Raw genomic sequence first — 15,650 nt, forward strand, 5'->3', positions numbered from 1 at the left:
ATTATTAAACGGCTTTCTCAATGGTTGGTTACCTCTGGTCCAGAGTCCTTTCATTCTGTTTTTAGGGAAAATGAGTTTAAATTCCAATTTTAGTTTTACTTTAAGTAAGGAAACTATAAATTAAAGATAATTCATCTATGAATTATAGATAATTTAGAAAATAGAGAAAAGAGGAAAAAAAATAATTCATCACCCTAACAAGACCCCTGCTATTTTACATTTACTTATCCTTGATCTTGTAGATTTAAAAACTTTTCTAATAGTTCATTCTAGGTAAATCAAGCTCTGAGAAACAGGTTTCTGAACTAATAACCCATTAACTGCTAAACTTTGATGTTAAACATGATAACCCCAGACATTTCACACAAGCCTTCATTGGACTCTAAATTTCCCATGATCACAAACTATTAGTCCACTTACCTTTATAATTATAGATGTTAATCCTCCAATTGCCTCTATTCCGCATTGGGCCCAAGCTTTCATCTCCCTCAATGAATTATTTGCACATTTAAAAAGTTTTTTATTTGAACCAATTTTGGACTTACAGAAAAGTTGCAAAAATAGTACAGTTTTTATATAGCCCTAACCCAGCTTCCTCTAATCTTATCATCTTATATAAGCATAGTATAATGATCAGAAGCAGGAAATTAGCATTGGTTCAATACTGTTACATAAAGACCGTCAAACTTCAATTTTCTTCACCATTGTTCTTTATTGAGGATCCTGTCTAGGATCTCACATTGCATTTTAGACTTTTCTCCTCCTTAGTCTCCGAGGTTCTGTAAAAGTTTCTCAGTCTTTCTTTGTCTTTTATAACTTTGACATTTTTGGAGGGTATTAGTCAGTTATTTTGTCAAATATTCCTCAATTTGGATTTGTCTGATTTTTTTTTTTCCTCATGATTGAACTGAGATTATATGGTTTAGGCAAGAACGTCAAGAAATGTGTTCTCAGTGCATTATTACCATGGGATTCATGATGTCAATATGTATTATTGCTCGTGATGTTTGACTTGATCACTTGGTTAAGGGGGTTTCTGCCTCATTTCTCTACAGTAAAGTTACTATCTTTCCCTTTGTGGTTAATAAATGTCTTGGTGGAGATACTTTGATACTATCATTTGCATGAATGTCATGGAATTCTCTACGTATAGAATTAGTAGTATTACTTAGAGACCTCATTGAACTTCATTTAATGATTATGAAATGAATTCCCTTAAGGGAGCTATCCCTTTCTGAGATACCTGCACCTTACTCCTGGTTTCATCAAAGGACCTTCAGGTTCTGCAGGAATAAATCCTTTCTAGTCAGTATTGGTCTCAGTTACACTCATATCCCATTCATAAAGAAGTCTCCAATGCTAATGCTAATAAGCTATAGATCTCTGAACCTCCTTTACCCCACTGTCTCTTAGGGTGACAGGCTCTTCCTGTGGCCCAGTGTCCTTCCAGGCCTCATCTCTCTTTATGGTTAAGCCAGTTTCATTTTGCAAACAGTTGAATGACTACTTAGGGTTTTTTCAGACACAGAGGCTAAGAGAAGCTGACTTTGTTGGTGAGGAATATAGTAGTAGATAATTAGGGCGGCTACGTCTATAGCCTGGTTTAATACTTTGGCCTGAGAAAAATGGCAGCACATTATGATGCATTGTGTATACTCGTTGTGAAGTAATCATTCTCTGTATTTCATTAATATAGAGAAATGTTTTTTTCTAGAGGTCTTCATTTTCTAGAGGTCTTCATTTTCTAGAGCTGTACCTCTAATACTGGCGGTCTTGAGCCATGATCTTTTAAATTTAGCCCTGCCATTTCTACTCTGTCAACTGTGTGTGGATCCCTAGTAGAATTATTACAGTCAGCCCAAGAATGAAAAATTCAAAGAGTACAATTTAGATCTATTTAGTGCTAACTAAATTTATATAACGCATAATGTATTAGATGGCTTTGATTAGTAAAATACATATTTATTACTATTACCGAATTTAAAGTAGATTTTTTTTTTTTTTTTGTGGTACGGGGGCCTCTCACTGTTGTGGCCTCTCCCATTGCGGAGCAACAGGCTCCGGACGCGCAGGCTCAGCGGCCATGGCTCACGGGCCCAGCCGCTCCGCAGCATGTGGGATCTTCCCGGACCGGGCACGAACCCGCGTCCCCTGCATCAGCAGGCGGACTCTCAACCACTGCGCCACCAGGGAAGCCCTAAAGTAGATTTTTGAATCATATATTTTCTCAAGTAACGTATACTATAAAAGCTCAGTTTCTGTAATATGATTCAGAGTCTGTGGGACCTGGAGCTTACATAATTCAGAGGGCCCACTTTAAGGGAAACAGTTTTTTAAGAGAGAAAAGTAGATATTGGGCTTGAGGGCCTGTGCAAGAGAGGGGCCCTTAATCTTCATGGTTTCTTCTTCTTTTTTTTTTTTCTTAATTCTACCCCACCTTGCCCTTGCCTTTCAGTGTTGTCTGCACATATGGTGCCTCTCCCTTCCCAAGGAATTGCTTTTACTAATATCATTTCCTGTCACAATTCATGGTTTTTTCTTAAGCTTGCCTCTGGATGTGGGGGTCTGCAGAAAGGTTGGGACCCACTGTTTTCTGTCATTTCACACATGGGAAAGGTTTTTTAGCCTGCTCACAGGAAGTTAGTGTGTTCAGATTGGGAACAATGTGGGACATACAATTTAGTAACTCTACTACATAAAGAAATAGGTAATAGGTGATAAGATGACATGCTTCTTTCCCAATTCTGGCTTCTAAGCTTCCTAGTTTACCTGATGTTAGAGACAACAAGGTAATGCAGGCTGTTTTGACTTAGTAAAGCCCAGGAGCTAGGTCGTAATGATGATTAAATAAGTATAAAGTAGATTAAAGAGTAAATAAATATAAGTATTTATGTTCACATTTTTTATTTCTTCATGATTCAGACTTGGTAGGTTGTATATTTCTATATTTTAATTTATTTCTTCTAGATTATTCAGTTTGTTGGTGTATAATTGTCCACTGTAGTTTCTTATGATCCTTAGTATTTCTCTGTTATCAGTTGTAATTTCTCCTTTTTAATTTCTGATATTATTTATATGAACCTTCTCTCTCTTTTTTCTTAGTCTAGTTAAAGATTTGTCAATTTTATTTATATTTTCAAAAACCCAGCTTTTAGTTTCATTGGTCTTTTCTGTTGCCTTTCTAGTATGTGTTAATCAACTTGATATGGGAATCCCTTCACACAATGTATTCATATATAAAATCATCACATTGTACACTTTAAATACATAACAGTTTTATCAATTATACCTGAATAAAGTTGGGAAAAAAGGAATTTATGAACAAGCTTATTCAGAGTCTATTCAGCAATAGTAAAATATAGGTTGCTGTATCTTCTTCAGAGTTGAGAGCAACACGGCAATAGGGTTCTTGTATGCTCTTTCTCCTCCTTCCATCTTTGATTGAATATTCCATTGTGTTTGGAGTTGGCTGGAAACTAATAAATGTGGATAAAGATAATGATACATTTTCTGCAAAGAGTTTGGGAATAACTAGCTGACAAATAGCCTACTATCTGTTAGTTTGTTGTAGTCTAGGACTATTCTCTGCAGGATGCTGCGTGCCCTTTGGTTGCTACTGTTACAAAGGCAAAATCAATCAGATAGGAGTATTAGATAATGGACTATGGAGCCGTTTAAATTTAAATTTGAATAAATTTGCATCTAGCACTTAGTTACCAATATCAGGTGGTGGTTGTTTTTAATCATCATCTAATTGGCTGACCTGAAAACTAAGCAAGATTCCGTACTGAAAACTGTATATGGGGCTTCCCTGGTGGCGCAGTGGTTAAGAATCCACCTGCCAATTCAGGGCACACGGGTTTGATCCCTGGTCCCGGAAGATTCCACATGCTGCCGTGTGGCACAACTACTGAGCATGCGCTCTAGAGCCCGCGAGCCACAACTACTGACCCCACGTGCCATGACTACTGAAGCCCGCATGCCTAGAGCCTGTGCTCCGCAACAAGAGAAGCCACGACAATGAGAAGCCCGCACACCGCAACGAAGAGTAGCCCCCACTATTTGCAACTAGAGAAAGCCCTTGCTCAGCAATGAAGACCCAAAGCAGCCAAAAATAAATAAATTAAAGAACAACAACAACAACAAACAAACTGCATATGGACAACTTCTTTGGAACAGATTTCCACTAAACAAATAATGCAATGCTCACCAAGTTTGTTTAGCTTTGGGTTTTTTGTTTGTTTTTTTTTTTAAACTAAGTATCTAAGGATATGACTCAGATGCATTTATACAGAACTACCTCACTAGGATCTCATCTGCCCAAAGCTGTGTGATGTCCCTTAAACTGTTTATATTGACAGTGAGGAAAGCCTGAAGTTTTAACTGAATCACATAAATATTAGAATATCTTGCTTTATAAGATGAAGTAATTATGGAAAGTTTATGTATATGTATATGTGTACACATACATACATACCTATATACACACACATATATATTTAGAATCATGCTTTTTAGTTAGAATCACGATTTATAAATAGAAAGATAGATTATATGACAAATAAAATAAACTATAGTGAACTCCTATGTAATGTATCCCCACAATAACAGATATTTGTATATACACAGTAACAGATATTTGTATATAACACAATTGGCTTCTGACCTCCATCCATTCTCTATTCTCAGATGGGATGGAGGGGAACAGGGAGAGGGGAAGGACCCTAGAAACAATGGTCTGATAGAAACATTAATTTCCCTTACAATTATAGAAAATTTATATAGGAATTCAGAAATGGGGGAGATCCCTTCAGGCTTGGGGTAGTCAAGGAGTGTTTTACAAAGGTTTTTACAAAGAGGCTGGGTTACCTATAGAGGGGAAGTAGGTTACTGAGCATCCCAAGTAGGTAAAATTATTAATAAGATCACAGAAATGGGAAAAATGTTTGGGTAAAAGTTTTTTTGTTTTCTTTTTATAAATTTATTTATTTTTGGCTGCATTGGGTCTTTGTTGCTGTGCGCGGGTTTTCTCTAGTTGCAGCGAGCGGGGGCTACTCTTCGTTGTGGTGCACGGCCTTCTCGTTGTGGTGGCTTCTCGTTGCGGTGGCTTCTCGTTGCGGAGCACACGCTCTAGGCGCACAGGCTTCAGTAGTTGTGGTGCACGGGCTTAGTTGCTCCACGGCATGTGGGATCTTCCCGGACCAGGGCTCAAACCCGTGCCCCCTGCATTGGCAGGTGGATTCTTAACCAACCACTGTGCCACCAGGGAAGCCCTGGGTGGAGAAGTTTTATGTAGTGGGATAAAAAGAGATAAATATAAAATATAAATTAAGGTCAGATTATGTTATTAAGAATCAGACTGAGAAGTTTGGACATTATTCTTCAGGAGGGACCTGGGAAAGGTTTTTGTTTTTTTAATTGACACTGTAAAATATGCTTTAAAAAGTGTTTTTTAGAATCTTTGGTAGTCTATATAAAATTAGAAAAATTTATATTAAAATACCACAATCTTTTTGGTATAGAGTTCTGAGTTTTGCTAAATGCATAGAGGTAGTATAGTATAACTACCAGCACAATCAAGACACGTTAACAGGGCTTCCCTGGTGGCGCAGTGGTTGAGAGTCCGCCTGCCGATGCGGGGGACGCGGGTTCGTGCCCCCGTCCGGGAGGATCCCACGTGCCGCGGAGCGGCTGGGTCCGTGAGCCATGGCCGCTGAGCCTGTGCGTCCGGAGCCTGTGCTCCGCAACGGGATAGGCCGCAACAGTGGGAAGCCTGCGTACCGCAAAAAAAAAAAAAAAAAAAAAAAAAAAAAAAAAAAAAAGATACGTTAACAGTTTCATCAGCCTGGTACTGCCCCTTTGCAATCAACCCCTACTGTCACCCACAACTTCTGGAAACACTGGTCTATTTTGACTTTTAATTTTGACTTTTCCAAGATGTCATAAAAGTGAAATCATATAGTATATAGCCTTTTGAGTCTCATCATAGTACATTTGAGATTCATCCATATTTTTGTATATGTCAGTATTCTTTCCTTTTTATTGTTGAGTTTAATGTATGTATGTACCACTTACTAGTTGAAGAACATTTGGGTTGTTTCCAGTTTTTGGTGATTATGTGTAAAGCCACTATAAACACTTGTGTAAAGGTTTTTATGTGGCATAAGCTTTCATTTCTTTTGGGTAAAATACCTAGGAATGGGATTGCTAGGTCAGATGGTAAAAGTATATTTAACATTATATGTAATTGCCAACAGTGTCATTTTGCATTTCTATCAACAATTTAGGAGACTTCCAGTCGCTCTGATACTTCCTCATTAGCCTTTGTTATTGTCAGGTTTTAAATATTTTTGTTTTTGTTTTTAGCTACTTTAGTAGGCATGTAGTGTGGTTTTAATTCCATTTCCCTAAAGACTAATAATATTGAATATCTTCTTATATGTTTATTTGCTATCTGTGTATTTTTTTAAATTTATTTATTTTTGGCTGTGTTAGGTCTTTGTTGCTGTGCACGGGCTTTCTCTAGTTGCAGCGAGCGGGGGCTACTCTTTGTTGTGATGCGCGGGCTTCTCATTGGGGTGGCTCTCTTGTGTAGCACAGGCTCTTGGTGCGTGGGTTTCACGCACCAAGAGTGGGTGGCTCGTGGGGTCAGTAGTTGTGGCTCGCAGGCTCTAGAGCACAGGCTTGGTAGTTGTGGCGCACGGGCTTAGTTGCTCCATGGCACGTGGGATCTTCCTGGATCAGGGCACGAACCTGTGTGCCCCGCATTGGCAGGCGGATTCTCAACCACTGTGCCACCAGGGAAGTCCTGTGTATTTTCTTTTTTTTTTTTTTTTTTGCGGTAATTGGGCCTCTCACTGTTGTGACCCCTCCCGTTGCGGAGCACAGGCTCCGGACGCGCAGGCTCAGGGGCCATGGCTCACCGGCCCAGCCTCTCCGCGGCATATGGGATCTTCCCGGACTGGGACACGAACCTGTGTCCCCTGCATCGGCAGGCGGACTCTCAACCACTGAGCCACCAGGGAAGCCCGCTTTGCCTGGTTTTGAGTCCGTATTTGGTATATATCAGGGTCCTCCCATGTGTGCGCACACATCTCTTAGCCAAGATGGATTCTAGTGAAGCGACCTATAGGTAGGTTGACATCTGTTGCTATGAGGTGATGCCCCCTCCCTTTTGACCTCCAAAGAGCCTTTCTGTGCATGTATAGTCAGGAAGGTCTTCTTGACCTCAAGAAAGAGAAATATGTTGTCTCTATCTTTATCTGGGCAGTGCTCAGCTCTTCTCTCGTGCCTGCTATTTTGGAGTATCTGTCCACAGGGGACAACTCCAGCTGCCCAGCCTGGGGCCCATCTATCTCCTGCCTCAATGCCATTAGTAAAATAAATAAATAAATAAATTTTAAAAAATGGGGGATAAAGAGGAGGGACTGTTTTGGGGGGGAAGGCGGTGACTTCAGATTTGGACATGTTAAACTTGTTTTGAAAGTGGGACAGTGTGCACATAGTTGGTAATTTGGTTTCAGAGTTCATAAGATTTGTGATTTATCAAACCAGAAGTTATGGTTGAAGTTCTGATGGAAAAGGGGATGAGAACACTCATGGAAAGTACTCTAGACAAGACCAAGAAGGTCTAATTTTAACTTTAGGGAATGTTTAGGTTTTTTTTTTTTTTTTTTGGCTGTGTTGGGTTTCATTGCTGCACGCAGGCTTTCTCTAGTTGTGGCGTTGCAGAGCATGGCCTTCTCATTGCAGTGGCTTCTCTCGTCACAGAGCAAGGGCTCTAGGCACGCAGGCTTCAGTAGTTGCAGCACATTGGCTCAGTAGTTGTGGCTCACGGGCTTAGTTGCTCCACGGCATGTAGGCTCTTCCCAGACCAGGGCTTGAACCTGTGTCCCCTGCATTGGCAGGCAGATTCTTAACCACTGCACCACCAGGAAAGTCCCGGAATGCTTACTTTTAAGAAAGCAACAAAAGAGAGAGAAAATGGACTGTCAGAGCAGTAGGAGAACCAGTGTTTGTCATTCTCTCATTTTTGTCATTCTTTTATTTTCTTATTAATTCACCCTATGAATTCACGATTGTGTTACATCAGGCAGCCAGTGTTAGGTGCTGCAGAAAAGTTAAGAAGAATGAGGCATATGGAAAAAGCCAGTGGGTTTTGAAATTAGATTTCTTTAGAAGACAAATGTTCCATGAAGTAGAATTGTGATGGTGGAATAAAGGAACAGTACCATGTTCTGAAGACATTAATGATGAGCAAGGAGAAGCAGCAGTTGTAAATTATTTTACAGAGACTTTTAGCAGTGAAAGGTTGAAAAAAATTTAGGACAATAGGCGTAAGGATTTAATAAGTTCAAGGTGGTCTTTGCTGTTACTGGGTTTTTAAAGAATATAGGATATCTATGTGGTTATCTTTAAAGGGAAAAGAGCTCATGAGAAGGGAATGTTTGGATGGTAATAATAACAATAACAATAATTTATATAGCAGTTACTATATGCCAGACATTGATATCCTCATAATAAGTGAGAAGATACTATGGATATAGTTTGTAATTATTGACACGTGGAGTGTACCAAGGAATTGAGGTAATTGCCTGCTGATTTATCAGTTCAAGTATAGATTCTTCAGTAAATTATAAGTAAACTGCTATATAGAATAACAGAACCAGAAATGTGGGCAAATTTTCTGGAAACTGTTGGGATATCTCAGTGTTGTACAGTTTGACTTCCTATTGTTTGGGTTACTTTTGACTTTAATCACTAGTGATGGGGCTACTGTTCCTTCCTTAGAAACTGAGATACTCTTCATGGCTTTTCCATTTGAATCATTGATCAGTTGAACATGGTCAGTGTTTGTAGACCTTCTAAAATGTTACCCTATTCCTTGTAATAGACTCAGTTGTTTACCTTTTTATGTTAAACTTTTTATTTTATTTTTTTAAACTTTGTATTTTTTAAATAATTGTAAAATTCAAATGTTTCTTCAAGCACATAGCTAAATCATACTGACATGTACCTTGTTCTATGTGAGGCCTATTGTTCTTTTTATATAATTAGAAGACTTATTCCTGCTGGCTTACAACTTTCTAGTATCCTGAGGTCCCCAAACAGAAATTTACTTTTCAGTTTTTAGGCTCAGCAATTCACTCATTCAGTGAACTCATTATTAATTCTTTGTTTTGAAAACTTGCTTTCACATACCTAGCACGTTAAATCTTAGTCACTGTGTGAAATACGTATTGTGCCACCGTTCCATAGACCCAGAAAACAAAGTTCAGGACACCTAAGTTATTTGGGATTACATAAAGTAGTAAAAATGTAGAATTTGAACCCATGTTTTTCCAACTCCAGGTCTAGTCCTAGTCCTCTTAATAATATCACAGTTACTCTACATCACTTGCTCCTGACAACAGCTTGAACTTACACTGTGTTTCGACCTCTCCTTGTCATAGAAATAGGATTCAAGCTTTATTTCCTTTTAATTTTTCCTCATATCTATACATTTTTGTATTTTTCTTTTTCTTTCTTTTATTTTCAGTTTGGGATTGCCAATATCATCTGGCATGGTTATTATCTACCAGCTTAATGATTTTAGTCATGATTTTGCATTGAGTTACTAATACTTCATACAGTACAAGCTAATTCTTACGTAATTTTAAGTTCTTGTATTATTTGCAGATATCAATTCCTTTTCAACTTAAAAAATAATTTAAAACTTACAAACAAGTTGCAAGAAATGGAACAAAGAATTTTCATATACCCTTGAGCCAGATTTATTTATTGTTAACATTTTGCTATATTTGCTTTACTATTTTCTCTCTCCTTCTCTCTCCATATATACATAAGTATACATGCATACACACAAATTTTTTTTTTTTTCCTGAACCATTTCAGAGTAGGTTACAGACATTATGCTCTTTTACCCCTAAAATACTCTGGTATTGCCTAGGAAGTTCTTTTTCTTTTTAAAAATAGGTTGTTAGAGCCATGTTGGTAGAACTCTTTATTTTCTCATGTATCTTTAGTAGATGGACTATATTGTTTGGTGCTAGACCTGTAATTTAAGTGAAATATTTTGTCATCAGTATTTCTTGGACCATTTGTTATTACCACTCTTGGCTTTGTTCTTTTTGGCTCTCACCTCTGGTTTCTGACACACCTAGCTCAAGTGTGAGAGCTTTTTGCCTTACCCTACATAATGCTGCCATTCAGAGCCTGAGAATCTTTTTTTCTGCTACTGCCTTTTTTCCCTTTGCTCCCTGAACTCAGGGGTGTGTATCATAGGGCAGGCTGAGTTTCAGTGAGCTCCTAATGTGGATACTGGAAACCCCACCTGCCTGCCAAGTCCTTTTGGCTTTGAGCAAAGTGGAGGGTTGGTATTTGTCATTCTTTTGCAGCAGTTGAGCTGAAGGAATGCTGCATGGCTTGTTGGAAGTTGCTTAGTGGCCTCGAGTGGGGTGTGTATGGGGTGTGTGTAGAGGGTTGAGGGTCATGTAGTCTGTGTAGGAGACATGGGGTCCTGCCTGGTGCTATATGCTAATCATCAGGCAGTGTTTATTGAGTGCCTGCTTATGACTAAACTAGCACTGTGTTAGGAGCTTTTGGAATAGTATAATAAAATATATAATTAAGTCACAGTAAGTAGTCAAACAATTCTAGCTCTGACACCAGCTTTGATTTGGGCAAGTTAATGTCTTTAAGCCTCCCTTTACTCTTCTGTGAAACGGAACTATTAATACCTACATGATAGGGCTGTTATGAAGATAAAATAAAGAATATCGGTATTGTTTAGCACATGTCTGACACTAGTTAGTATTTCATTTCATACAGTCATAGTCAGGATATATGACTGACACCATATAAAACAAATAGAGATTAATAAAAACAAATACAGAATAATATGACACTATAATGTATAATCTAATACTTTAACTGTGACCTGTAGATTATAAATAGTCTGGGAATTTAGAGAAGGGAAAGAACAGTCTGTGCAACCGTTTAATGTTCCTGTGCCTCAGCTTTTCCACTGAACACACTATGGATAGTGCTAGGTGAACCAAGAATGATTAAGATGTTATATAGCATTTTTGCTTTTTTAGGTCATCCATACGATGGTGGGAAGGAAGGGAGAAGCTTGGGAAACTGTTAGAAACCAAATTTAATATTTAACATTCTTAATTTTTTCCTTCTGTGGACCTGGCAGCCTTACAGGAAAACTTAAAGGTGAATATTAGAAGCATTTCCTTCCAAGGAAATTTTCCCTTGTTGCCTCACTGGCATTTTAATTAGTTGAAAATTAATGTTGGTCAATGGATGGCCTCTGATTGTGAATGCCTTGGATATAATCTGAGGATTAAGTGATTTGTAACCCAAATTATCTCTCTGATCCTCTGGCAAAAAATGTAACATACAAACAAACAGGTCAGAAGAAGATTTAGTTCTTTTGGACTGGATGTTAAGGACATACGGTTTACTCACCATGAGGGTTTCTCTGGGATGGGACATCTTTACTCAGAGCCTAGACTGATGACATGACCCTCCCACCTTTAAATAGGCTTTTATAGCCATGAGCATTTAAAATACCTTGAAAATTTTCTGTACTCACAACATCCAAAACAAACTGTTTCAATTTCTAGTTTGGTGTGTGTTTACTTGGTAACTTTTTTCTTAGCCTGATTTTGGAAAGTTTGCATTCAGTTCTTATTTTTGTCCAGGTCAACTTTCTTCTCCTCCTAGAAAATTTGGGAGGAGGCTCCTATGAGACTAAAGCTGCACACACCTTTTTCTTCCCACCTCTTTGGTTTGAGTGTTTCTCCTTTTTGTTGTTGTTAGGATTTCTTTGCAGGGGTGGGGTGGTGAGCATTGTTTGTCTCGGTTTCAAGTTTTAGTGAGAGGTGAGGCAACGCTGATCTTGGCAGAAGCGCACAAAGCTAGTAGAGTCATTAAATGACGCAAGCTTTTGATTGTTTTTTTTTTCTTTCTTTAAAGCTCTCTGGCACAGCTGGCTAGTCTAGTCACAGAGGAAAAGAGAAGAGACTTTCTGAAGTTCTGGATGGAATACTAGAAAATGTTGGGGGCATATTAAAAAACAGCAGCAGAACAACAACAACAGAAACTCCATTTATTTCAGACAAGCTTCTTAGCTTTGTGGAATCTATGTCAGTTGCTTAGAACTTGGGTTTTTACTTCAGAGGATGATGGGACGAGGCAATAGAAGGCGAGGAGGGTTGCGTTGGATTCTTGCTTATCCGTCTGCCTCTCCTTCCAGTTGGAAAATTCTTCAATCCACAAGAAGCATTATAAACAAGCCTAAAGAACACATCCTACCCTGATCCTGGATTCTGTTGGAGTTGAGGAGTACAGCCACTTCACCAGGGTTTTATGGAGGCAGTTCAAGAAAAATCGAAGGAAGGATTTCTCTGTTTGAATTAATCCTGTGCCATGTTACATTTTGGGCATTGCTTGGAGCAAGTAGAGGACAGCTCTGTCATGTGGATCTAAGGATACCTGAGTTTCTTGAGCTGCATATATGATGTTTGAAATGTTGTCAATTTAAAATCTTTCAACATAAATTTGTTAAAAATTCTGGATTCTCTTTATATTAAGGACTTCAGCAGACAGAAACTCCCTCCCCAAAAGATACAAAACTTCCTCTGTGTTTTCAGGCTAAATGTGAACAATAATGTCTTGGAAGAGAAATTATTTTTCAGGGGGCCGTGGTAGTGTCCAAGGGATGTTTGCTCCTCGAAGCTCAACCTCCATAGCCCCCAGCAAAGGCCTCAGCAATGAGCCAGGACAAAACAGCTGCTTCCTCAACAGTGCCTTGCAGGTAAGGGTAATTTCTTTCTTTTTGGTGAACTTTGACTTTCACTTGCTGATGCTGTATTTCTGATTACTCTTTTAAATCTAATACTTGATAGTCTCTGTTTGAGGTCAGCAGCCTAAGATCATTTTTTAAGTTAATCTCTGTGATCGTAGGCAAGTCACTTTATCTCTTTGAGTCTCAATTACCTCATTTGTAAAAGAGGAGAGTAATAATGATAGTAGAAATAATAACTGTAACTACTACTACTTAGCTGTCTAAAGGGAGGTACATGGACTAGATGATCTTACTGCTTGTTTATTGACTTTTTTCCTGAACAGTCTCTACTGTTTCCTTTTTTTCCATTTCCATTTTCCATCACCCTAGTTGCTTTCCTCTAGTATAGAAAGCAAAATTCTTTCCACAAGTGAAAGATTCTCAGGTATGTTATTCTTTTTTACTTTTTATTGATGTATAATATACATACAGGAAAATGCATGTATCATAATTATACAATTCAGCTTTCAAAACTGATCACAACCATGTAAACAGCACCCAGATTAACAAAGAGCTGATTTCCAGCTTCCAGAAGACTCCCTTGTGCTCTCTTCCAGTCACTAACCACTCCCCAAGGGTGAACACTATTGAAGGGTAACCACCAACCATAGATTAGTTTTGCCTGTTTTTGAACTTAATTTAAATGAATCAGGTATATTATTCTTGTCTCATAATATTCAGGCTCTTAGCACACGTTCTGATCGGGGTCCAGTCTTTGTCTACTTCTTCATCTCCTTCCTCTGAGCTCTCCTGCAGTGTCTGGTCAGATATGCTTGCACAGAGCTGGTAGAAAATAAATTCCTCTAAGGTGATTATCTACTCTAAATTTTCCCTTTTTGTCTTGCTTGCCACTTTAGCTGTCTCAGAATCCCAAAGCTTCCTGTCTGTCTGCCTGCCCTGCCCAATCAGGGCCATAGCGTGTTCGGTTCATCCCCCTTGGTCTAACTTTCAAGTGATTGCTTTCCCCTTTTTTCTCCTCTTCACAGTAAAAGTAAATGAAATTTGCCACCCAAGATAATTATGCTTGGGTAAAATATTAGCTTTACACCTCAGATGTATGAGAAAATAAGTCGTTATGAGAGAAAAAAAGACAAGACAATTGGGAACATATGTATATGTATAACTGATTCACTTCGTTATAAAGCAGAAACTAACACACCATTGTAAAGCAATTATACCCCCCCCCAAAAAAAAGACAAGACAACATATTTGATATAAAAAGCACTGGACTTAGGAGACCTGGGTTCTAGTTTTAGCCTTTCTTTAGACTAGCCTTGTGACCTTGTACAGGTAATAGTATTTTAATTTCCTCATTTGTAGTACAAGGATCTTGTCAAGCTTATTTATTTATTTACTTATTTATTTTGTATTATGAATCTTCATGTACACATCAACCAGGCTCAACAATGATTAATATTTACCAGTCTTAGTTCATTCACTGGCCCCCTTTTTTTGCTGAATTATTTTAAGCTACTCCCAAGCATTATGTGATCTTTAAATACTTCAGTGTATTTCTCTAGTACATAAGGACATGAAAAAAACCATAATCTTAAAGACTTTATCACACCTAAAAAGTTTAGCTAAAATTATTAATATTATCTAATACCCAGTCCATGTTTAGTCTTCTCAGTAGTATTAAAAATGTCTTTAAAAAAAAATTGAGGTAAAGTTGATGTACAATATTATATAGGTTACAGGTGTACAACATAGAGATTCACAATTTTTAAAGGTTATACTCCATTTATAGTTATTATAAAATATTGACTGTATTCCCTGTGTTGTATGGTATATCCTTGTAGCTTACTTATTTTATACAGAATAATTTGTACCTCTTAATCTCCTACCCCTATCTTGCCCCCCACCTTCCCTCTCCTCACTGGTAGCCACTAGATTGTTCTCTATATCTGTGAGTCTGTTTCTTTTTTGTTGTATTCACTAGTTTATTTTATTGTTTAGATTCCACATATAAGTGATATCATACAGTATTTGTCTTTCTCTCTCTGATTTATTTCACTTAGCATAATAACCTCCAAGTCCATCCATGTTGCAAATGACAAAGTTTCATTGTCAAGATTATTTATGTAATGAAACTTCCATACTCTGTTTTCAAATTTTTATTTGAAAACATTAAAAAATTCTATGCTGTCAAGAGTCAAAAATTCTATGCTGTCAAACTAAAGAAAGAGTGTAAGTACCTTCACTAATTACTACCACAAATTGTATGCAGTTGCAGCAGGGGCGGGGGTGGGTGTGGGTGTTTGGTTAGGCTATTTTCCCCCCACGTATTAGCTTTTTGAGTCACTTTGCATAAACTAATAATACTTTTGTAATTTAGAGGAAGGTAAAAAAAGGTGTTGATATAGATGTGTGTGTGTTTAGCTCCTATCAGGCCATAGTCCTGTTTTTATAATTCTGTTTTTTTCTATATGTTCTATTTTTATTGTCAGTCTAAGCAATAATATTTACAAATTTCTGTTCTAATTTCCAGTGCCATATAGAACATATAACTTACACACACATACCTATTTTTATATTTATACTTGGAAGACATTGATAGTTTTGGAGTGCCTGTTATAATCATGTTACAAGCTGAAAGTAATTGTTTCAATGAGCTAATATTCTAACTTTTGGTATGAAAGCTGTGTTCACCACAGATGTATTGAACCCATTACATTTATTATAAAAAGGCATTGCTTATTTGGAAGTGTAACGTGTTTCAAAGAACTTTTGGAAATATATATCTATAGACACCAAAGTATGAAGAAGCCTCGGAGGTGTGCTATAATCTGGT

General features: G+C 37.8%; 1 protein-coding gene across 13 annotated transcripts in view; it reads left to right on the top strand.

Annotated features, from left to right (window-relative positions):
- The window catches only part of USP54 (ubiquitin specific peptidase 54), a 131,311-nt gene that overhangs the window by 46,051 nt on the left and 69,610 nt on the right, over positions 1-15,650 (top strand). For all 13 annotated transcript variants that reach the window (XR_012326592.1, XR_004522539.2, XM_033842043.2 and 10 more), the window contains one exon: positions 11,989-12,829. Coding sequence is in view for 11 of the 13 variants with exons in the window: in XM_033842043.2 (XP_033697934.1) it covers positions 12,683-12,829 (147 nt within the window). In the remaining 2 variants the exon portion in view is untranslated. Of the gene's footprint in view, positions 1-11,988; positions 12,830-15,650 lie in introns of those variants that run through there.

This window comes from Tursiops truncatus, chromosome 16 (genome assembly GCF_011762595.2).
Source record: "Tursiops truncatus isolate mTurTru1 chromosome 16, mTurTru1.mat.Y, whole genome shotgun sequence".
NCBI lineage: Eukaryota > Metazoa > Chordata > Mammalia > Artiodactyla > Delphinidae > Tursiops > Tursiops truncatus.